Source organism: Hemicordylus capensis, chromosome 5 (assembly GCF_027244095.1).
Source record: "Hemicordylus capensis ecotype Gifberg chromosome 5, rHemCap1.1.pri, whole genome shotgun sequence".
Taxonomy (NCBI): domain Eukaryota; kingdom Metazoa; phylum Chordata; class Lepidosauria; order Squamata; family Cordylidae; genus Hemicordylus; species Hemicordylus capensis.
The window spans coordinates 41,186,732-41,210,053 of record NC_069661.1 but is presented as its reverse complement, the minus strand read 5'-3'; the positions used below and the strand labels follow the sequence as shown (position 1 = coordinate 41,210,053).

General features: G+C 45.7%; 1 protein-coding gene across 7 annotated transcripts in view; it reads right to left on the bottom strand.

Annotated features, from left to right (window-relative positions):
* Window positions 1–388: 388 nt before the first annotated feature.
* The window catches only part of LOC128327611 (formin-F-like), an 88,336-nt gene continuing 65,402 nt past the window's right edge, over window positions 389–23,322 (bottom strand). For 4 of the 7 annotated variants that reach the window (XM_053256605.1, XM_053256609.1, XM_053256602.1 and 1 more), the window contains 2 exons: window positions 8,673–8,736; window positions 389–5,967 (listed from right to left, as the gene is read on the bottom strand). In XM_053256605.1, coding sequence (XP_053112580.1) covers window positions 4,755–5,967; window positions 8,673–8,725 — 1,266 coding nt within the window. In that variant the 5' untranslated portion in view covers window positions 8,726–8,736 and the 3' untranslated portion in view covers window positions 389–4,754. The remainder of the gene's footprint in view (window positions 5,968–8,672; window positions 8,737–23,322) is intronic. The other 3 variants (XM_053256607.1, XM_053256604.1, XM_053256608.1) reach the window with 1 other exon arrangement.

The window sequence follows — 23,322 nt, the reverse complement described above, 5'->3', positions numbered from 1 at the left end:
TGTGTCAGTCTTAATTTCACCAGCTTAACTGCACTGCCTGCATTTTTAATTAAGTGAAAGACAAGTATGGAAAATGGAACACAAGGAACAAGGAGGGAAAGGATTATTATAATCCAATTGAGACATAATTAAATGCAGAAATAAAAAACGACTCATTGCACTGCACAGAACCTGTTAGACTTGAGGTAGATGTTTGTGCCCAAAGCTCTCCTGTACCTTCTTCATATTCACGGGTTTTTCTTCTTTTTATAATAATGAAGTGGGAAAATGGCTGCTGATCAGTTAGTAAACCAGTCAAAATGAACCAAAAGGAGTCCCCCCCCCCTTTTAAAGCACCCTATAAACCTACACTGCAGCAAAAACTCTTTGTACCCAGACCCCGGCCCAAGAAGACACAGAGACATTTTTTAATGGGAGAAACGGGCCACGCTTTATTAATATTTAACAACAACAGGCATGGCGGCCTGAAACAAGGTGATTAATCACCAACTTAAACAGTGCGGGCACCTAGGCATGGGCTAGGATTCAAAACGTCCTACCCATTGCCCGCAAGGGCGACACACCCTGGCTCAGGAAAGAGGCAGGCAGCTCCTGCCCAATTCCTTCAAAGCCAACCCCCCCTTTTAAAGAGGGGATCTGAACAGCTTCGGATCTTGACCGCCCCGGACCGCACAGCCCAAAGGTTGGTGAAGCCCTGAAGCAGGTTTCTTGGCAATCAAAGTCTTCCCGTGCCGCACAGGCCACAAGGAAGCGATTGACCAATCCACCTAAAAAATGCCCAAGGGTGCTCACCTAAATCTATACCTCCTTACCCCACAGCCCGCACTGTTCCTGCCAACGTGGCCAACCTAAAACCTAACTGTCAACTGACTACAGAACGGAGTAGGCGAAAAAACTCCCAACCACAGCCAATAAGTTGAGAGCAAAAAATTCCTACTCGGCCCCAAAGGCGACCAGTCGCTAGACCTGCTCTGCATCAGGGAGGGAGGGAGGGGGAAGCCAGAAAGCGACTGAGAGGCTGAAGCGAAGAAACGCTCAGCCTCTCACGGAGCCCCGCCCACCACGGGCCAGCCAGCCAATGAAGGCTGCTCCTTGGGCCTCGTGACCCGGGCTGGGACAAGCACCCTCCCACCTGCACGAGGCAAGGGGAGGGGGATTGTACCCAGACCCCGGCCCAAGAAGACACAGAGACATTTTTTAATGGGAGAAACGGGCCACGCTTTATTAATATTTAACAACAACAGGCATGGCGGCCTGAAACAAGGTGATTAATCACCAACTTAAACAGTGCGGGCACCTAGGCATGGGCTAGGATTCAAAACGTCCTACCCATTGCCCGCAAGGGCGACACACCCTGGCTCAGGAAAGAGGCAGGCAGCTCCTGCCCAATTCCTTCAAAGCCAACCCCCCCTTTTAAAGAGGGGATCTGAACAGCTTCGGATCTTGACCGCCCCGGACCGCACAGCCCAAAGGTTGGTGAAGCCCTGAAGCAGGTTTCTTGGCAATCAAAGTCTTCCCGTGCCGCACAGGCCACAAGGAAGCGATTGACCAATCCACCTAAAAAATGCCCAAGGGTGCTCACCTAAATCTATACCTCCTTACCCCACAGCCCGCACTGTTCCTGCCACCCAGGAAGGTTAGCCATCGCTTGACCTTCCTGCCCCATATTTGCCTAAACTTTCAGCAAGAGCCTCACGGATATTGTGTAAATATAAATCACAACCGTTTTCGGAAAGATGCACCCCGTCAGGGCGAAAGAGCTCGGGGAAGCGAGCAGCCAAATCCGGCTGCCGAACCACCGACCCCCCGGCTGCCATCACCAGTCTGCCTATTGCAGCTGAAATTTTTCTGCGTGCCCGCTCTAGACTAAGACCAGAGCGAGCACCACGCCAAACTCTGCGTTGGAGCCAATTAATCCAAATCACGTATACACCAGGCATCCACCTGCGCAAAATAGCCAAATCCGATGAGGCTTGCTGAAAGATGGCGAGACCAGGCCGCCGGCCCAGATCATTCTCCCCAAGATGAAGAACAAGAATGTCAGGAGAAGGAAACCTGTCTAAATGATCCCTTAACGCTGGAAGCAACTGATTCCAGAGCATGCCCCTCATGCCCAACCAGTAAATTGAAGCTTTGCGTCCAAAACCCAGCTGGGATCCCCAGCGGGAGGTGCTGGCCCGCTTGAAAGCCCAAAAGACCAAGGAATGGCCACACATCAGGACTCGGACCGGGACCGCCGCCCCACCAGCACCTGTCAAGAAAAATATAACAAGTCAACAGTACATAAAACAACCGCCCGCTGTCAGCGCACGTAACGCCTGACCGCCACGGACCTCCATCTTCCAATCCTCTGGACGGCAGACTCATGCAGCCCAATATTCGTAGCGGTGGTGGCTGCACCGATACGAAATGAATGCAACGTCAATCCCTGGAGGGGAACCCCCGCAGCCCTCAGAGCCCTCCTCAAAACCGCCAGAAACTGATACTGCGTAAGAGGAGTCTGATCACTATGACTAAAAAGACAGCTCCCTGCAAAAGGGGCTAATCCAACGTAATGCCTCAAGGCCGCTACGGGGCACACACTCACCTCCCTGGCCGCTACAAGGCGAACTGTCTGGCCCCTGCCCCTCTGATCCGTCTTAGAGCGACGAAGGAACAAGCGGGCTTCCCCTTCACCGAATGTTAAATCGGAATATTGCAAGCAGCGGTCCCGGGGGGAGGACCCACTGCGAGGGAGCAGCTCGCTTGGGCGAAAGGCCCCAAAGAAGGCAACTAAGACCGCAGCCCTAAACAACGACACCTCCCATGGCCCCGAGCAGCACCCCACCAGGCGGTCCAATGTGGGAGCCACCAGATCCAAAGTAAAAGGGCGCCTGGAATCCCTGGGCCTGGGTTCCGCCCTGGTCCAACCCTCTAACATACGCCGCACCCGAGGGTCGGCGGATGAGTCACCAACCCCCCGAACCTGGGCTTCAAAGGCTAGCGCGGCTAAATAGCCCCCCAGGGTGGACACCGCACGCCCCGCCCTATGAAGGAAAACCAGAAACTGCTGGATGTGTTCTACAGGGACAGGCCAAACATCCACCAAACCTTCAGACTCCCGAAAAAGTGAGAAAGCCTCCAGCTTGGCTGCGTAGCTCGCTCTGGTGCTAGGCGCCAGAGATGCCGCTATGGCCTGCTGTGCTTCCGCCCGCCAAGTTCCCAAAGAAAGGCCGGCATGGGTTCCGGGAGTAGGGCAGCCTCGGGTGCTAACTCTCTGAACCTGTTTAACTGAAAACGAGACAGAGCGTCAGCTATGTCGTTCCGTATACCCGGGACATGGCGGGAGCGAAAAAGGATGTTAGCCCGCAGACACTGTAAAACCAAAGCCCTAACTAAGCCCATGACCCTCGGTGACTGGGAGGTCTGGGTATTGACAATCTGGACCACCGCCAGGTTGTCACACCAGAACAAAACTGAAGAATTGGCAAACTCAGCTGACCAAATATGCACGGCCACCACAATTGGGAAAAGTTCTAAAAAGGTCAAATCACGAGCAATCCCACGCCTAACCCATTCCATAGGCCACCTAGCGGAACACCAACGTCCCCTAAAACAAACCCCGAACCCAATTCCACCTGCCGCATCAGAGTGGACCTGTAGGTCGGTTTCAAGTAGTCTATCCTGTCGCCAAAACGCGACCCCATTGAAGTCAGTAAGAAATGCTTCCCAGAGGGCAAGGTCAGCACGAACGCCCTCCGTAATCCGCACTCTATGATGGGGAGCCCGAACACCCACCGTCAAGTCACACAGCCGGCGCAAAAAGGCCCGGCCCGGAGCCACCACCTTGCAAGCAAAGTTGAGGTGACCTAAAACCACTTGCAGCTCCCTCAGGGAGACCTTACGGGCTCGACCCAGGGACCGAACCATGTCCAAGAGGACAAACAGCTTGGCCTGAGGCAGCCTGGAGCAACCAGCAATGGTGTCCAGCTCAATTCCTAAAAAGGAAAGGCATGTGACCGGCCCTTCCGTCTTGTCCTGTGCTAAGGGCACACCCAGCTGGTCCGTCAGCTCCATGAAGGAGCGCAGTAAATGGTGACACTCCCCAGAATTCCCTCTGCCTACAAAAAGAAAATCGTCTAAATAATGAGCCGTGTAGGAGAGGCCCGACTGCCCATTCCAAGAAGGAGCTAAATGCTTCAAATGCCGCGCAGGAAATCGAGCAGCCCATAGGCAAAGCCCGATCAAAATAAAAATTACCTGCAAAAGTAAAACCCAGCAACTCGAAGTCATCCGGATGCACTGGCAACAGGCGAAAAGCGGACTCAATATCGCATTTCGCTAAGAGGGCCCCTGGGCCCCTGCTCCTAACCACCTGTACGGCCTCGTCAAATGAGGTGTAACGTACAGAACATAGGCTATCAGGGATGCCATCATTTACCGATGACCCCCTGGGATGGGAAAGATGATGAATCAACCTGAATTCACCAGGGACCTTTTTAGGAACCACCCCTAATGGCGAAACCCTAAGGCCCGGGAAGGGGGGGCTAGCAAAAGGCCCCATCACCCGGCCCGTGGCCACTTCCTTTCTAATCTTCCTAAGTACAATCTCCTCCTTGCCCACCACCGATCTTAGGTTGCGGGAATTACTTAAACCCCTACGCGCCGAAGAGGGAATCCAAAACCCATCCCGGAAGCCACTCAACAAATACAAAGCCGCTGAACGGTCTGGATAATCCAACAACAACCGTTGCAGCACCCTTAACCTGACAGGGCTAGGACCCTTTATTCGAAGGGGGTGGGGGAGGGGCACCCTTTTTGTTGTTCCCTTGTCTAAACTTACCCCCGGAGCCCCCGAACTTGGCCCTAGGACAGGAGGAACTTGGGTGACGTGCCCCGCAGACACCACAGGCATGTTTAAACCGACAGGGGGAACGGGAGCACCTGCCATTGGTGTTGAATTCCCAGCAAACAAGGTGGGGTTGAACCCACTGTTGCCCCGTACCCCCCGCAGGTGGAACCCCGGACGGTTTAGAAAGCAAATGCCCACTGTCCGACCTGTCTCCCTCTATCGGCCGGGCTGGAGACATAGTAACCAGCCATAGCTCCTGCAAAGGAGCATCCCAGGGTAAGGTGGGATCCAAAGCTGCCCGCATTCTAAAACTCTCATCATATCGCACCCAGGAAGATCCGGAAAAGTCGGAGACCGCCCTGTGAATAATGTCCATGTATTTAAGAAGGGCAGGACCCCTTGCAGGTTGGGCCTGAACAATAACCCCCATATAAATCGTGAAGCCGGAAAGCCAGTTGTTCCAAGTTTTCTCAACTGGTTTCCTCTTGGTGGCTTCATGCTCCTTACAGGATTCCCCCTCCTTGTGCTTAACCTCGGGTTCCCTAAACAATAAACTAAATATGTCTACATATTCCCCCTTCAGAATTTTTTCCTTCGTAGAAGGGAGCAAGTGATCGCCTAGCGGGAGCCCCATACCCCCATAGGGCGCATGTTGTGGAGACGGCACAATACCCATTGGGTAAAAACCTGGTTGGGACCCCATAGTGGTAACTGAAGCAGGAGCCACCCCTGGGGGCGGGAGCGACCCACCGGGAGGCCAATTACCTGACCAAACCTGCTCCGCAGCACCTTGTAAGCCTGACATAACCCTGGGAAAAACCAGCGGGGAACCCACACCCCAAGATTGTGTATATGGGGGCCAGTAGGAAGCTGGGCCCCATCCACCCATGGCAGGCATCGGCCAGGGAAAGGAAGGCCACTGGCCGGTGCCGCCAGGTGGTGTAGGTGCAACTGGCTCACCCGGGGGCAAAGGAATAGCCGGATCCGTTGGCAGCTGGCCAGCCGGTGCTGCAGGCGGAGGTAGCAATGGTGAAGGCTGCTCCAGCGCTGGGACCTCAGATGCAGGAGGCGGTAACGCTGGTGTAGCAGGGCCCGGTCCGGCAGGGCTTAGCCCCCCCTCAAGTGCGGCCAACCTACTAGAAAGAGATGTTAGCAGCTGGCTTTTCACAGAACCCCTAGTCCGACGTGGGACCTTAGGAGGAGGCACGCCACCCCCACCCGCAGGACCAGCACCCTTATCGGAAGGGGCTGCCTTGGCCTTTTCCAAAGCCTCCATTATAGCAATTAACCCACGGATGAGAGTCATCTCTTCATCCTCTTCATCCGAAGACGATTGTGGGGGAGCAGGCCTCTTGGGCTGTTTGACAGGGCGCCCCCCTTTTTTACCCTTGGCCTTCCCCGGCATCTTCCTGAATAAAGGTGCACCCACAAGGATAGATCCCACAACAAACCACCCACAGAAAACCAGCACAAAACCACCACCTTTTTTTTTTTTTTAAATAATTTGTAAATTATAGCTAGAAATATATAACGGAGAACAAAAAGACCCTTAGTCACCACCCAAGCCTACAAGCCCACTCAGAACAGGGTGGGAAGGCCAACCCCACGCCCCTCCTAAGCAGGCCCGAGAAGCCCCAAAAGAAAAGCAAACCAAATTGCAGTGGCACGAGACCCTTGAAGGAAAATAGGCTGCCTTGGGGGAGAAACACCAGCCCCAACCGCCCAAGCAACCCCCCCAACGCCCAACAAACCGAAGGGCAAAAGCCCTGGTGGAGAAGCGCCCAAGATGTGCCGCCGCGGGCCCGCTAGGCCCCGAAACGCTGCAGCCGCGACCGGGCCGAAAGCCTCCCAAGGAGGTCCCCAACAACTAGGGGGACCACTGCCGCCGCCGACCCTGTAGCCCCCATGACAGCTCGCTGCCGAAATTGCTCCCCGCCCGCTTGTCGGGCGCTCCCCCCACCTAGCCTCCAAGGAAGGAGCTCTGCAAGCGAGCTCCTTCCCCCACGGAAGCCAGAAAGCGACTGAGAGGCTGAAGCGAAGAAACGCTCAGCCTCTCACGGAGCCCCGCCCACCACGGGCCAGCCAGCCAATGAAGGCTGCTCCTTGGGCCTCGTGACCCGGGCTGGGACAAGCACCCTCCCACCTGCACGAGGCAAGGGGAGGGGGATTCTCATGACCCGCTTTACTCTTTCCAAATAAGGAATTTCCTCCTCTTCCTCCACCCAACAAATCTGGACTGCCAATACGCTAAATAAATCATAAGCTCAGGTTGTTTGTGTACCATTCGCATGAAAACTGGGACGCCCTAGCCTTGTGATCATGGAAATGTCTGCCAAGCGTATGATGTTTGCCTCTTCAGACAAAGGATGCCTAGCCATGAGAAGCACAGTGAAGACAAGTCTTCCTGGTACATCGGCACTGGGGATAGGACTTCCAGAAGCACTCTGGGATGCTGTACATGGTTACAGCATCCTCTCCCCGCCAATTGTGTGAACAGGGCTAGAGTACATACAGTAAACAAAGAGCTACTGTAGTTGTTAAGAAAATTCAGTTAGAAAAAGGGGTGTGGCTATAGTTGGGGCGAGGAGCAGAGAGTTCCCCCTTTTACCAGGATGGGAGGCTGCAAGCACCTTCCAGCTGCCCTCCCTCCTTCCAACTGACTGCACAGGCCTCCCGAGTCCTGCCTTTCTGCTTCCTCCTCATGGAGGAAAGCAGGAAACGGGCTGCTTAGCAGAGAGGCAAGAGGTCCGATGCAGGGGAGATCCTAGCTCCATGTTATGTCAAATAGGAGGGAAACCACCCCAAACTGTAAGGACCATCTCCACTGAGGTCGTTTCTATTGTAGAGCTGGCAGAGTTTCTCCTTAGCAAGGAATTAACCTACGTAGGCACAACAAGCCAGCCATGCCCCCAGAGATGCAAAAACTTTCACAAAGGGAACCACTGTCATATATGTTTGCTTGGATGGACAAAATGTGTTGGTACCCAAGAAGTGTGTGCCGAAGGACGGCAGTCACGAAACCAAAAATATAAAGATGTGATTATTGTGGGAGTTTGGCTTATAGAATGCACTTGACCAGCTACTAGACCTGTGATTATTGCCTTTAGAGCAAGTAACATTATGTCCTTTCAGCTGAAACTGCTGAGAACTGAGATGCTGACGTTTGGATCCTCATTACTGTTAGGTTTGAAATGTTCATTTTTCTTAGCTATCAACTCATTATTGGTTAATTGTACAATTGCACCAGGTGCCATACTTAGTGTGGGGTCACCATTGCACTTCCCTGAAGTGAAATATACAATTATTGTAGGTTCCATGTTCTGGAAAAGTTGAGGGGGCAACCAATGTAAACAATTGGATCACTTTTAAGAAAGGAGTCCCACTCATGAGTAAAATTTCATTGCTCAGGATGAGAGTTAAGTTTATTGTCAAGAATGACAATAAAACTAAAATGAAGCAAGGGTGATTTCCTCCCTATTAAATCTATTTTTAAAGGGTTTGTGGAATATTTTTTCTGGAATGCATGAGGATTTAGTGTGAAATAATGGCTTGAGTTCATCTGCTGTCTGACTCTTTGAGGAGGAAAAAAACAGGGGACTGGCAATGAAAAAGGCTGAAGTGAGATATTTAAATATATGGGAGAGATTCAGCAGGTGTGGATAGCTGTCACTGCTAATTGTCTTTGTAGGCTAAACTTTCCAAGGAAGGAGCTGGTTATGCTGACCTTTGAATCTCATCTTGAGCAGCTCATCAATGTTCATGGGAAATTGTACATACCTCCACTCCTACCTCTAAAAGGCTGGAGAGCTTGTACCGTGTGCGGGAATCTGAGAACACCTACCTTTTGAAACACCCATTCATTGATTGTGCCATGGCCTTGAAGTCAGGTAACATACATACAACATCTGTGGATAAAGAAGGAGGGAAGTTAGACCTCATGGGTACAAAAGTATATTCCACTGCTTGTTTTTCTGCCAAAATAGCTAATTATTCTGCATGCATGGCAAAATATAACCATTGACTTTGGAAAGCACTACAAAAGGAATTGGACACTTTATCCCCAGAAGACTTCAAAAAATGATTCAAGGAAACAATGGTGAAGTCTTCTGTGCTTACATGCCAGCAATTCAGTACAGCAAAGCATCTGGTGGAAACGGAATCCAGATCCATGACAACCACCATCTCAATAAGAAGGCATGCCTGACTGCATACTGCATCTTTACAGGTGGGTATGAAGGAGAAGATTGAAGGCCTGCCTTTTGATGGTAGGGGTCTCTTTAGTGAAGAGGCAGACTCCACTATGGAGAAGTTTTTAAAAATCAAAATTTACAGCCCAATCTTTTACTGTCCACTTCATCCTACTCCATTCCTGATCTACTGAACCAGATAAAATTCAAAAAATCATTAAGGTAGTAGGTATCAACTATCATGCCCTACCAACCAACCTGCTTTGGTGTCCCCAGGATCCATGGGTAACAATGGGGCAGTTTGAATTCCCCATTGTCCCCTATGGGCAAACCACTCAAACCAGTTCAAGTTGGTTTGTAGAACTGAATGGTCAGTCAATTGGTTCAAATGAACTGGTCCACAAACCCCACAGTCTGGTTCAAATTTGGCTGAAATTCGAATTGAACCGCGGAAACTGTTCCATGTGCACCCCTACTCTACATGTGTGTTGGTGTGCAAGCAAGCTAAATGTCCTGTTCTGCCAACACTCTGCAAGCCACCTGGAAGAGAAGAAACATATCACTGATCCTCACCAATGTCCTTTCTTCCAGATCACTTTCAGAGTGCTGGCAGAGTGGAGACATTCTGCCCCATTTCTGCAGCAGCACACACGCAGAGAGACTGGAGGAATCCATCTGATTTATGTATTTATTTATTAAACCACTTCAGAAACTTTTGTTGAAAAGTGGTATACAAATGTGTTGTTGTTGAGTAGAAGTCCCAGTGGCATCCCCACAGTTCCTCTTTACATGTGCATTTCATTAGCCAGGATGTGAGCCAAAGGCTATATAAACCTAAACATACTTAATAGGGAGTAAATCCCACTGAATTAAATGGGACTTGCATCTGAATAAATGTGGATAGGATTGCACTGCATATTTAACACTTTTAGGTCCATTTATTTTAATGGGGAAGATTTACATATATGCTTAATACTTAAATTAAAATCTACTAGATCTAAGTAAACTATTTTGGTTGGATTGTACCCATGATTTGCAACCAGTCCTGTTCTATATATACCAGTTATTAATTCTGCAAATCTATGAAGATTTACTTGAGAGTACATCCCCTAGAATTCAGTGGAATTTATTTTGGAGCAAACGTGCACAGGGCCATATGTTTAGTTACTCTTTAATTCTTCATGATAAAAAGTTATTTGTAGCTTAAAAGTTCTATACTGTCTGATGCAGTGAAATAGATTGTCTTAGACATTTTAGGAACTTAGAATCAGGCCTAAAATATATGAGATTTTTTTCAGTTTTTATCTTGCATTTTCAGTATTTGTCATGATTGAGTTCAGGATTTATTTTTTTTTAAAGCATGAAACACTGAGAATCATTCACTGGTTGCCACAGAAGATCAAACTCTCCAAAGTGACTTCTTGAAGCACCATTAAGAGCATTTTAAGAGAGTAACACAGCATATCCAGTTCATGCTGAGATCATATTATCACGATGAAACAATGCACAGTTATTTTACATTTAGACAGCACTGGCACATGTAGCCTTTTTAAAATAAAAAAGTTCTTTATCCAATTAGACATAAAGGAGGCATATACTTTATTTAAAAGCTTGTGATGAGATCCCAGAAGAAAAAATGTTTATAAGACTATAAACACATCCTAATGTTTAAGATCTAGTTTGTTGCTCAACAAGATGTAGGACAGAGTTTTCTTCCCTTCACCAATACGTATGAAAATCAGGTGCTCATATCCATCTAATCTAGATTTATGTATGAAGCCTCTCTGAAGGAGGTTTATGGGCCTATTTATTGATACCAGAATCAAGCTGTTGAGTGGATGTGTAAAAGCATCCTGAAATGAGAACTGGGCTTGGTTAATGCTAAAGGAAGAAGGTATTGTAATAATAAATGCTACATGAGAAGAAATAAAAACAAAGGATAATAAACTCACACTAACAAATGATGGCAAATGCTTAAGGCCAGCTGTGTTCTAAAAGCATGGATAACTTCTTCAGATTATCACTCTTTCTAAAGATATGTGAGAAGCAGAATAGTAGACTTATAACAATACAAGTTCTTTCCCCACACAAATCATTCTGAACTGGCATAGCCCCAAGGAAACAGACCTGTTTTATAGCTGATTCCCTCATAGACACACAAAAAAAGCTTAAGTAGATCTAACTAAGAGTTTGTTCAGGAACAACTCCATTTTCTCTTTCACCTTTCCCTCCTTTTTCTTTCTCCACCCGCCACACAGTCTACAGGATCCCCACAGGGATAAATTTCTAATTAACAAAACTTTAAAAATTGCTAAATAGAATACAACAGGACTCATTTTGAAATGTTCAGAGCAGCCCACAAAAAATGAAATATATGAAACAGCAAGTTTAAATAGGCTGAGCTATAGGACTTCTCCTCTAGCCCATACCTGGCAGAAGCATAGCATAGCATAGCATAGCATAGCATAACTCTGCTCTTCTGCATAAGTCTAATACATGTCACAAGAATCTGTAAGGTATTTTATAGCTGCTTCTCTCACAAAAACAAAGTAATCTTATGTAGATTTAACTAAGAGTTTTTTCACAAACTCAATTTTATCTCATTCTGCTTTCCCTTCCTTTTTCTTTCTGACCACACACAAACACACACACACCACTCTATAAGATCCCCACTTGGACAACCTTGTCAACAACAAAACATAAAAGATTACTAGAGATGTGCATGGAACCAGTTCAGAGGCCCTTTATGAACCTCTGAACCGGTTCGAAAATCCAGCAGTTCAGCCGGTTCGAAGGTGGGGTGATAACTTTAAGGACTGGGGAGTCCACCCCTCCCCTCCGCCGCCACATTTCCCCCCATTGGTGCTGTCATTAAAATCGGTCCCATGGGGCGGCAGTATATTTCCTTGCTGCCCCAGTACGTCACGATCTGGAAGTGGCCAGAAGTGTCCACTGCGTGTGCGCATGTCGCAATGTGTGCAAGAGAGAGCGTGATGTGCTTGTGCACATTGCAACATGCACATGTGCAGCAGATACTTCTGGCCACTTCCAGTCTGTGATGTACTGGGGCAGCAAGGAGGTATGCTGCCGCCCAGCGGGACCAATTTTAATAACAGCGCTGGCAGGGGAAATGCAGCAGGGGGTAAGAGCACCCTCCCCAGTCCTTAAAGTTATCCCCCTACCTGTGAACCGTTAGTCGCCAATTCTATGAACATCCCTAAAGATTACTAGACAGAATACAACAACACATCCCCTCCTCTTTAAAACAATCAGAATTGAATTGTTTTAAAAATCAGTGACTTGAAGTCTTTAAGTCTTTTAGGTGGTCCTCTATCATGCACACTTCTCCTAATTCTTGGGTTCTCTGGAACAGGAACTGTTAGTGATGCTTTTTCTGGTACAAATGATTGTCCCTCACTTTCATCAGCTTCCTCTGTGAGGTCAAAACTGGAGTCTAGATCAAATTCCTCTCCAATTCCTCTCTGGAGATCAGACTCCCTTCCCTCTTGTCTCATAGCATGCATGCTTGAAAGTCTCAGACTGTTCCATTTCTTTCCACTATCCAATATGACAGAATCTCCTTGGATTTCAACTATTTGTTTTGGTCCAGAATAGCAGGAACATCCCTTTCTCACTTTATAGGGCAGCCATACTTGAACAAAGTCTCCCACCCAAAATGTTTGCTGTTTCGCACCCTGTTTCTGATCCACATACATTTTGTATTTGTGTTGCTTCTCCCTTAACCAACCACAAATCTCTGACTCCTCAGAGTGAGATGGCATGGAAAGCTCTATCAGTTGTTGCCATTGTGTAAGTTTGGTGGTAAGTTTGGTGCTCTCCGTAGTGATTTGCCTGTAGTAGAATGAAGAGTAGAAACATGCTAGAGCTTCTTTTTCAATGACAGAATATGTCTTCTCTGATGCACTCTGGAAACAAAGGCAACTGTAACTCCCCTGTCCCATTATTGCTGAGTCAAGACAGCACCCAAACTATATTCAGAAGCATCAATAGTTACAATAGTATGCCTGCTGGTGTCAATAAAAAGTGAGAGCAGGGTTTTCAGCAATTGTCAGTTTGATAGTCTGAAAACAAGCCTTGCAGGATGCATCCCAGTTAAATGCTACATTCTTTTTAAAAAGAAGATGCAATAGAGCAACCTTGTAGGCAAATTGTCTAACAAATTTAGAGTAATACTCACAGAGTCCTAAAAATGATCGAAGTGCATTCTTGTTGCGTAGCTCTGGTGCTTCCCAGATAGCTTTCACCAAGTCTGTTTTGGGATGTACGCCCCTCTGACATCCCAAGTGCATCACTGAGTGTTTGAAAAACTGACATTTATCTGCAGAGATAGTAAGTCCATGTTACTGGAGTTTTGTCAGTTTAGCATCATGCTTCTCAATGGTTTTGCCATACACTAAAATGTCATCATGAACGTAAGTGCTGCCATCCATAGTCCCAAAAATTGCACAAATCATTTGTTGAAATATCAGAATTGCAGAGGCTAATCCAAATGACAGTCTTTTGTATTGAAAAAGACCTCTGGAGTAATGAAGGCTGTGTATTTGCAAAAACATTTGAGGAGAGGAATTTGATAATAGGCCAAGGACAAGTCCATAGTTATGAAAACTGGGGCTTCTTTCAGAGTAAGCAAGGTTTCACTGATATTGGGTAATGGATGACATTTCACTACCATGTTGGAGTTCACATATCTTAAACCTATGCACATTCAAAGTGCACTGTTTGATTTCCACACAGGAACAATGGGAGAGACCCATTCTGATAAGCCAGCGGGCTCTATGATGTCAGCACGCTGTAGTCTTAAGAGCTCCTCTCTACGTGGCTGGCGCAACGTTATGGGTACATTCCTCACTTTCTGCTGTACAAGTACTGCACTTGCCTTGATCTGAATTTTATGTATGAAATGTATGGCAGTACCAGGAGTATCAGAAAGAAGTCTGAGCAGTCATATCACCATATGGATGCTGCATCAGCTGCACTACGGGCTCTGTGCTATTTCGGTCTAACACTATCCGTAGATCTTTCTGATGTTTCCAGCCCAATGTTGAGACTCCTTTTTGTGACACATACACTTTCCTGTCTTCAGTATATCCTTTGTATTCCAGGACAGGAGTGAAGTATCCATTTATGGCAGTAGGGGAACCTCCATATCCCCATGGGTGGATGTCTGAAGGATGCAAGTGCAGATCTCATGTAGTGAAGAGTTTATTTTAAAGCATAGGGGAAATGATAGTGTACGGAGCACCAGAATCAGCCAGCATCTGCACTTCATGGCTATTAAGTTTAACTTGACAATGTGGGAAAGAAGTCTCTGATTCTGTCACACTTAAACCGCTGTCAGGAAATGGTTCATCTACTTCATCCTTATCATATGGTGAATCAGTAATGGAGAGGACAGAAGACTTGCCAACCTTAACAAAGCATTCCCTTTTTTGCACCTGTTATAAGTGACCTTCTGTGCAGTGCAGTGAGCAAAATTGGCTTTGTGGGCAGAGTCTCCACATTGGTAGCTCCTCCTTTCTTTTGCTGCCACTTTCTGGAGCAGTGCCATATTAGAAGTTAGGGTTTGGAAGGATTTAGATTGAACAGCCTGGATTTCAGGAGTGGGTTTTTGGTTACCAAAGAGAGTGATTTGGCACAGGGAAGAGCATTTTCCACCCTCCTAGCCATCTCTACTTTTATCCAAGGTACGTTTCCGCTCCAATAGCATTTTTTCCACGCAGTTTGGAGCATTTTGTTTTCATAATAATCTGATCCCTGATCAGTTCATCAGTATAACTGGCAAACTCACAGGTTACACTTAAGACACATAATGCTGAGACATAGTGATTGATAGATTCACCAGACAGTTGGGATCTAGAATAGAACATGTAATGTTCAGCAATCATATTCAATGTAGGGTTGAAATGATCATCTAAGGCTTGGAGAAGAAAGGACAAATGATCATATGTTCTTTGGCCTTCAGGGCCCAGGCAGTGAAGCAATATAGCCTTCTGCTTTGCTGGAGTAAAATCAGGGGTCTATATGGTGAGGAGATAATTGCAGAAATAGGACCTCCATTGTTTCCAGGGAAGAGCAGGTTCTCCTGATGTGGACAAGAAAAAAGATGGTGGTGGGATCTGAGACATGCTGCAGTGGGCATCCAGTGAACAACAGAGTCCACATTTGTGAAGGGAAAAGTAGCTTCAGGGGTTGTGCAGGTCAGGAAGCTCAAGAAACCACCAGCAGCAATAGTAGAAAACAATTCAAGAAATGTAGGCCCAGTAATGCAATGCAATGAAGTTGCAGGATCATTCATACGCTTTGCAGGCTCACATGCTTAGCTGGTTCAAAATCTTATCACCAAGTATTTTATAGCAGCTTCCCTCATAAACACAAAGTAATCTTATGTAGATTTAACGAAGAGATCATTGAGAAACCACTCATTTTTTTCCTTCTGATTTCCCTCTCTTCTTTCTTTCGTTCCCCACCATCACACTCTCTACTAGGGTTGTGCGTTTTGGTTTTTTTCTGTTTTGTTTCTGGCTCGAATCCCAAACACCTCCATTTTGTTCTTTGTTTGAAATCAACCAATCCGAAACACCTCCATTTTCTCCTTTGTTCAAATCCAACCAATCCGAAACACCCCAATTTTGTTCTTTGTTCGAAATTGCAAAATCCAAATCCAAAACGTTTTGGATTCCAAGAAAATGGCCCCAGGGCAAAACTAGTGGGTGTGGGTGGGAGTGCCCAATGGATGGAAGCTACCAACCAAATTTCAGAGGAATTGGGCAAAGGGCTGATATTTGGTGAATTTTTGAAATTTAAGATTTTTCCCATAAGGAATAACGGAGGTTTCAGAAAAAGTATAGTTTCACATCGGGGGGGGGGGGGGGCTGGCCCAGAGCAGAGTGGGTGGGTGGTAGTGCCCAGTAGGGGCAAGGAAGCTGCAAGAATTATTTTGAAGGAATTGGGCAGAGGGCTGATTTTTAAAGATTTAATGGAGTTTAAGCATCTTTAAAATTCTTCCCCATAGGGAATGATGGCGATATCAGCAGCCCCATGACTGCACTTGGGGGGCACTGGGGTGGCCCAGTGTGAGTGGTGATGTAGATCACATAGGGTGCCAACCACCATGGGGTACTGGGTTCTATTGTTTCTGAGATGTTTTGAGTGTAGATTCTCTGGTAGCATATGAGAGTAGATTCATGGTTTGACATTGAAAATCTCATATGTTACCAAATAATCTACACTCAGAACACCTCAGAAACCAGCAACCCATGGGTTAGCAACCCATGGGGGTGGTTGGCACCCTATGTGCACTACACCATCACTTGCTCCCGGCCACCCCAGTGCCCCCCAGGTGGAGTTATGGGTCTGCTGAAACCTCCATTATTCCCTAGGGAGGAAAAAGCCGCATAAACTTCAACAATTCCTAAGAAATCAGCCCTTTGCCCTGTTCCTTTGGAATCTGTGTTGTGGTAGGCACCCCTTGGGGCACGACCATCCAACCCACTGTTTTGCCCCTCAGGCCCCCTTTCTGCCCCGAATCTGCCCCAAAGACATGTAAACTTCAGAAATTCTTTAAAAATCAGCTCTTTACCCAATTCTTTTGGAATCTGGGTGGCAGCAGGCACCCATTGGGGAACTACCACCTGACCCACTCTTCTGTCCCCAAAACCCCCTTTCTGCCCCAAATCCACCCCAAATAACATCGACATCACACATCAATAAAAGCAGGGCTTTGCAAAGAACCAGGCAGATTTCCAAAGGTTATGCACATCCACATCTTCACCCCCAGAAATGCAATTGATCTACACACAACAGTGTGAAACAACAAGAATGAAATGCACACTGCCCCACTGGCCAATGAGGGTAAATTTTACCCTTAAATTTATTTAAAAGGAACAAGGAGGCAATTGCCTGCAGATCAGCCCATGCTTTCGCTGGCCAATCTGCAGGCTGGCAGGGCCAGAAATTCAAACAGATGTCAAAACTCAAAATGGAGACTGAAGGAGAAAGACTTTTTGCAATTGCAAAATGGAGTTCCAAAACTGCCGAAACAACAAAACTTGTTTCCGATACAGGGATGTTTTTTTTTCGGCTACAAAATTTTCTGTTTTGAACATTGGGTGTTTTGTTTCAGGTACAAAACAGCCGAAATGGCCTATTTGGGGCACAAAACGTTTTGTATCCGAGATGAAATGCACACCCCTACTTACAGGGTCCGCCCTGAGACAAGCCTTTCAACAACAAAACATAAAATATTACTGGATAGAATAAAACACAAGGGCTATGATTTCCACATCCCCGTTTCATGCAAAAACAAGAAATAAAATCCATGTTATATCCTGCCTTTGCTCCTCAAAGAAACTCAGGGCAGCATCCATTATTCTTTCCCCCACCTTTATACTCATAAGAACTTTGTGCAGTCAGTCAGGCTGGAGGAATAGTCTCGCCCAGTATTACCCAGTGAGCTTCATGACTGGTGGAGATTTGAACCTGGGCATCTGCACTCCTGGCCAAACTCTATAACAATGAAACATTATGTCTCTCTAATTATCCTCCGTGGCATTTTTCCCTTTATGCAACTTGCCGATTATTCTCTACTATTTCCTTATAGTTTGGTATGACAACAATATAAGTGAAGAGAGAGATAATGAAAGGGAATGGGCGTTTGTGCTTGTTTGTGAGGAAGAGGCTAGGAGTGAAGATGGGGAAAGCAATCAGCGGCGATTCATCCAGACTTCATCAAATTCATCATTAAGCAGAATCTCCAACTACGAGCACCGGCATTAATAGTAATGGCGGGGCCCTACACACTGCCTAATGACATTTTGATAGACTGCCTTTCTGTAGTTAGAGAGCTGTCCTGAGATTGGACTGCATAATTTATGTTGCCAGCAAAGGATTGCCTCACAGTTAGTTAAACACCAAGGCCCTTGTCTTGCCGGACTGTGATTAACTGGAACCCTGCCCACAGAGAATCAGTGCCTGTTGATAGAGCAGGTTGTCTAAGGCCAGTGACATAGCACATTGCTCACTGTCGTAGTCTAATAGCTTGGTTATTTATGCTGAATCATCCTTCCTCTTTTTAGAAATGGAAACTGGGTGGCAAGATTGCAGGGGTTTGGGGTGGCATAATCATCTTGCTATACCCGCATAAAACAAGATGAAAAATACAGGTGAAACTCAGAAAATTAGAATATCGTGCAAAAGTCCATTAATTTCAGTAATGCAAATTAAAAGGTGAAACTGATATATGAGACAGACGCATTACATGCAAAGCGAGATAAGTCAAGCCTTAATTTGTTATAATTGTGATTATCATGGCGTACAGCTCATGAAAACCCCAAATCCACAATCCCAGAAAATTAGAATATTACATGGAGCCAAGAAGACAAGGATTGTAGAATAGAACAATATCGGACCTCTGAAAAGTATACAGTGTACTGTGCTTGATTGGCCAGCAAACTCGCCTGACCTGACCCCATAGAGAATCTATGGGGCATTGCCAAGAGAAGGATGAGAGACATGAGACCAAACAATGCAGAAGAGCTGAAGGCCGCTAATGGAGCATCCTGGTCTTCCATAACACCTCATCAGTGCCACAGGCTGATAGCATCCATGCCACGCCGCATTGAGGCAGTAATTGCTGCAAAAGGGGCCCAAACCAAGTACTGAATACATATGCATGCTTATACTTTTCAGAGGTCCGATATTGTTCTATTCTACAATCCTTGTCTTCTTGGTTCCATGTAATATTCTAATTTTCTGGGATTGTGGATTTGGGGTTTTCATGAGCTGTAGGCCATGATCATCACAATTATAACAAATTAAGGCTTGACTTATCTCGCTTTGCATGTAATGTGTCTGTCTCATATATCAGTTTCACCTTTTAATTTGCATTACTGAAATTAATGGACTTTTGCACGATATTCTAATTTTCCGAGTTTCACCTGTAAATTACAAATACTTTAATAAGTAAGGGCCATGACTATTACAGTTTGAGCACAATATTTTGTAGAAGGGGGCAGTCTTGGGGAAGGAATGGCCTATACCTGCTTTATGTTATAATCTATGCAGCATATTAAACTCCTATAACGTCTCCTTTGTGGGAGGATTATGGGCATGCTAGGAGGAAGGAACACCCAAGGAGGGAACACCCCTCGTGCTTTCCTGTCACAAGCTGACTTGGCTTGCTTGATAGCATGATCTGGTGCTGTTGTTCTGCAGGCTCACTGAGAGCCAGCATGGTATACCGGTTAGAGTGCTGAACTAGGACTGGGGGAGGCCTGAGTTCAAATCCTTGTTCAGCCATCAAACTCACTGGGTGACTCTGTCTGGGCCAGTCATTCTCTCAGCCTAACCTGTCACACAAGTTGTGAGGATAAACATAACTATGTTGTAAGGATAAACATAACTATGTATACCACTCTGGGTTCCTTGGAGGAAGAGTGGGGTATAAATAAAAAAACAAAATAAATCATGCCATACTCCTTATTCTCTTCTCCAGACACACTGCAAGTTGTGGAAAGTAGGTCACTGTAATCAAGTACCCAGAAGTGGATGGTACTAAGTTGGCTCTATAACTCTTTGACATTTGAATAAATCGGGGTGGGCAAACTTGCCTCTCCAGCTGTTGTTGAACTACAACTCCCATTTTCCCCAGCCACAATAAATTGTTGCTGGAGATGTTGGGAGTTGTACTTAAAAAACAGCTGGAGGGTCAAGTTTGCCCACCCCTAGCCTCAGAGGTGTACCTAGGTAATTTTGGAGCCTGGACCTAAAGGCCTTTGGAAGCGCCCCTCCCCTGAAAATTAAGCATCATCATGCTCAGCCAGGTGACTACACCACCTGGGACAGACTAAAGAGGATTTGGAGGCCCTGGACTTTGACCCGGAAGTCCAGGAGTAAGAATGCCTCTACCTAGCCTACATGCTTTCATAAAATAGAACTGCAAAAATTAAACATAGTACTTTATTTGTGGCTGCCTAAGAAGATTGATTCTGAGAACATGATTTCAGTAGCAGAAACTCTGGGGCCATCATTAAAATCAACACTGGCTTGATAAAGAACTTGAAGGGCATAATTTAAAACAGTGTGATCCCCATGTTGATGCAACAGAAGATGGTGGGTGCAGTTAGAAATTGCAGAATTACTTGGCTTCACTCTAGAAATAGCTCGGCAGAACCAGATGGGACAAAGAGTATTTATAGCTTTACATTCAGAGAACTAAACTCCATTTTGGAAGGCTAAACAAACCCAACTCATTTTCAAAGCAGCCCTTTCTCAGACTTTGCATATGTGCATTTGCTGACATACCTCTCCTATGTAAATTGGACATCTGCCACTCGAACAACCACCTTCCTAAATCCTGCTGTGAATTGTTCTCTTAGAACAAGTTAAGAGCTTAAGTACACTGAAATTATTTATTTCCTTCCCTGATTGCTCAGTAAAAGGTCAATTTTTCCTGACCTTCTGTTAGTGACAACCTGAGTCCTTCACAGATTTATCCTACGTAATGTGCATCTTCTCCGCACCACACATACCCTTTCCCTGTAACCTAGTTTGAATAGCTAAACCTATTGAATAACTACAATAAGAGACAAAGGTTTCGTACTGCTATTGTCTCCTGGAAAGGAGTGATGTCAGCAGAATAGTTTCTTTGGGGATGAAAACCCAAGGGACTTCAGGGAAGAAGGTGGTCCCTTCTTCTTCACTTGGTTCCACCTTTGTTCTCCAAAGGACAAGGTATACGTCTAGCCATTTTCTTTTAAAATTTAAGTTGGACTTTTGGACATTTTTTCTATATCTTTCCTTAATTGAACTGTAAATTCTGATATCCTTTAATAAATATTATTTTACTATCTGACGGAGATAAGAAATTACTGCTTCTCTAACTGCTGGTTTATGTTGTCATGTTTTGAACCTGCATAAGGGGCTACATGCATGAGTTAGTTCTCTTACATAAACTTTCCTGCTAAGCATTGGTTTAAAAAATGGTAGGCAGGGGCAGGTGATTGAAGTTATAGAAGATACATCTCTGCACCCAACACTTCATCTAGGATATTCTTATCAGTTGTTCACCCAGAGTACATAGAACTTCTGGGAATCCTTGGAAATACCTGCTTTGACCAACAATCTTACGAGAAAACTAATGTACTGTACTTCAGAGAGTTCCAGCAACTCCACAGGCTTTAGCCATGTTGTGCGCATAAACAAAGACTTCTGGTACAGCATGGTGTAACTAACAATATGGCCTAGGTCTCTGGAGCCCTTGAGCTCTTTGAATGTGTCAGATTCTGGAACCACATATTTTCAGGCATTCCAGAATTTGTATATCATCTGGACAAAATGCTGCTTTGGGTCTAGAGTTATTTCTAGAGTGAGCCCAAGTGGCAATAATAACAACCATCATCATCATCATCATCATCATCATCATCATCATCATCATCCAGATCTAAGTGTTGCATGGATTTATAAGAAGGCCTTCGATTCATTGCCTCATACATGGATATTAAAATGTTTAGAGACAACTGGTGTCAGCAAAAACATTCAGAAATTTATAAAAAAGGAATGAGCATGTGGAATACACAGTTAACAATCAATGGTGAGACACTTGGACAGGTTAGCATCAGAAGAGGTATGTTCCAAGGGGACTCACTATCCCCTCTGTTGTTTGTAATTGCCATGACTCAATTTTCACAAATACTAAACAAAACAGACCTCGGATACCAAACATCTAAAACATCAAGTCAAATCAACCATCTGCTCTACATGGATGATTTGAAGTTGTATGGACAGTTCCAATCAGAAATCGAATCACTGCTAAACACTGTCCGTATATTCAGTAGCGATATAGCAATGGAGTTTGGACTAGATAAGTGTGCCATATTAATAATGAACAGAGGAAAAATAACAAAAACAGAAGGAATAGAACTGCCCAATGGAAACAACATCAAGAACTTGGAAGAGAAAGAACATTACAAATACTTGGGCATTCTTCAGGCTGATAACATTGCACACACTGAAGTTAAAAGAAAAATTGGAAGTGAATAAATCAGGAGAGTTAGAAAACTTCTAAAGTCCAAACTCAATGGTGGGAAAACCATACAAGTCATAAACACCTGGGCTATACCTGTTATCAGATACACTGCAGGAATAATAGACTGGACCCAGGCAGAGCTAGAGATGCTAGATTGTAAGACCAGGAAAATAATGACCATCAATCATGCTCTGCACCCCCGCAGTGATGTAGATAGGCTCTACCTCCCTCGCAGCTCAGGTGGAAGAGGAATGCTGCAAGTCCATCAAACAGTAGAGGAAGAGAAAAGAGGAAAATTTATAAAGGACATATATAAAGGAAATATATAAAGGACAGTGAAGAAGATGCACTTAAAATGGTCAACAATGAGAAATTATTAAACACCAAGGAAACAAAGCAAGCCTACAAGAAAGAACAAGTAAAGAACCAAGCAGAAAAATGGAAAAACAAGCCACTGCATGGTCAATATTTGCACTATATAACCAGAAAATCAAACATCACCAGGACCCGGCAGTGGCTCAAGACAGGGCAACTTGAAGAAAGAAACAGAGGGTTTAATACTGGCTGCACAAGAACATAAGGACATAAGGATCAGGCCCAAGGCCCATCTAGTCCAGTATCCCGTTTCGCACAGTGGCCCACCAGATGCCGCTGGAAGCCACAGGAAGGAGTTGAGGGCATGCCTTCCCTCCTGCAGTTACTCCCCCACAACTGGTACCCAGAGGTACCCCGCCCCCAAGGCTGGAGGTGGCCTACAGCCCTCCAACTAGTAGCTGCCAATAGACCTCTCCTCCATGAAGTTATCCAAACCCCTCTTCAAGCCATTCAGGTTGTTGGCTGTCACCACATCTCGTGGCAGAGAATTCCACAAGTTGATTGTGTGTTGTGTGAAAAAGTACTTCCATTTGCTGGTCCTAGTTATCCTGGCAATCAATTTCATGGGATGACCCCTGGCTCTAGTGTTATGGGAGAGGGAGAAGAATTTCTCTCTATCCACTTTCTCCACACCATGCATGATTTTATAGACCTCTATCATGTCTCCCCGCAGTCATCTTTTTTCTTAACTAAATAGCCCCAGGTATTGTAGCCTAGCCTCATAAGAAAGGTGCTCTAGGCCCTTGATCATCTTGGTTGCCCTCTTCAACCAAGAACAGGCACTAAGTACAAATGCAATAAAAGCAAAAGTCAAAAAATCAACAACAAATAGAAAGTGCTGCCTCTGTAAAGAAGCAGATAAAACAGTGGACCACCTAATCAGC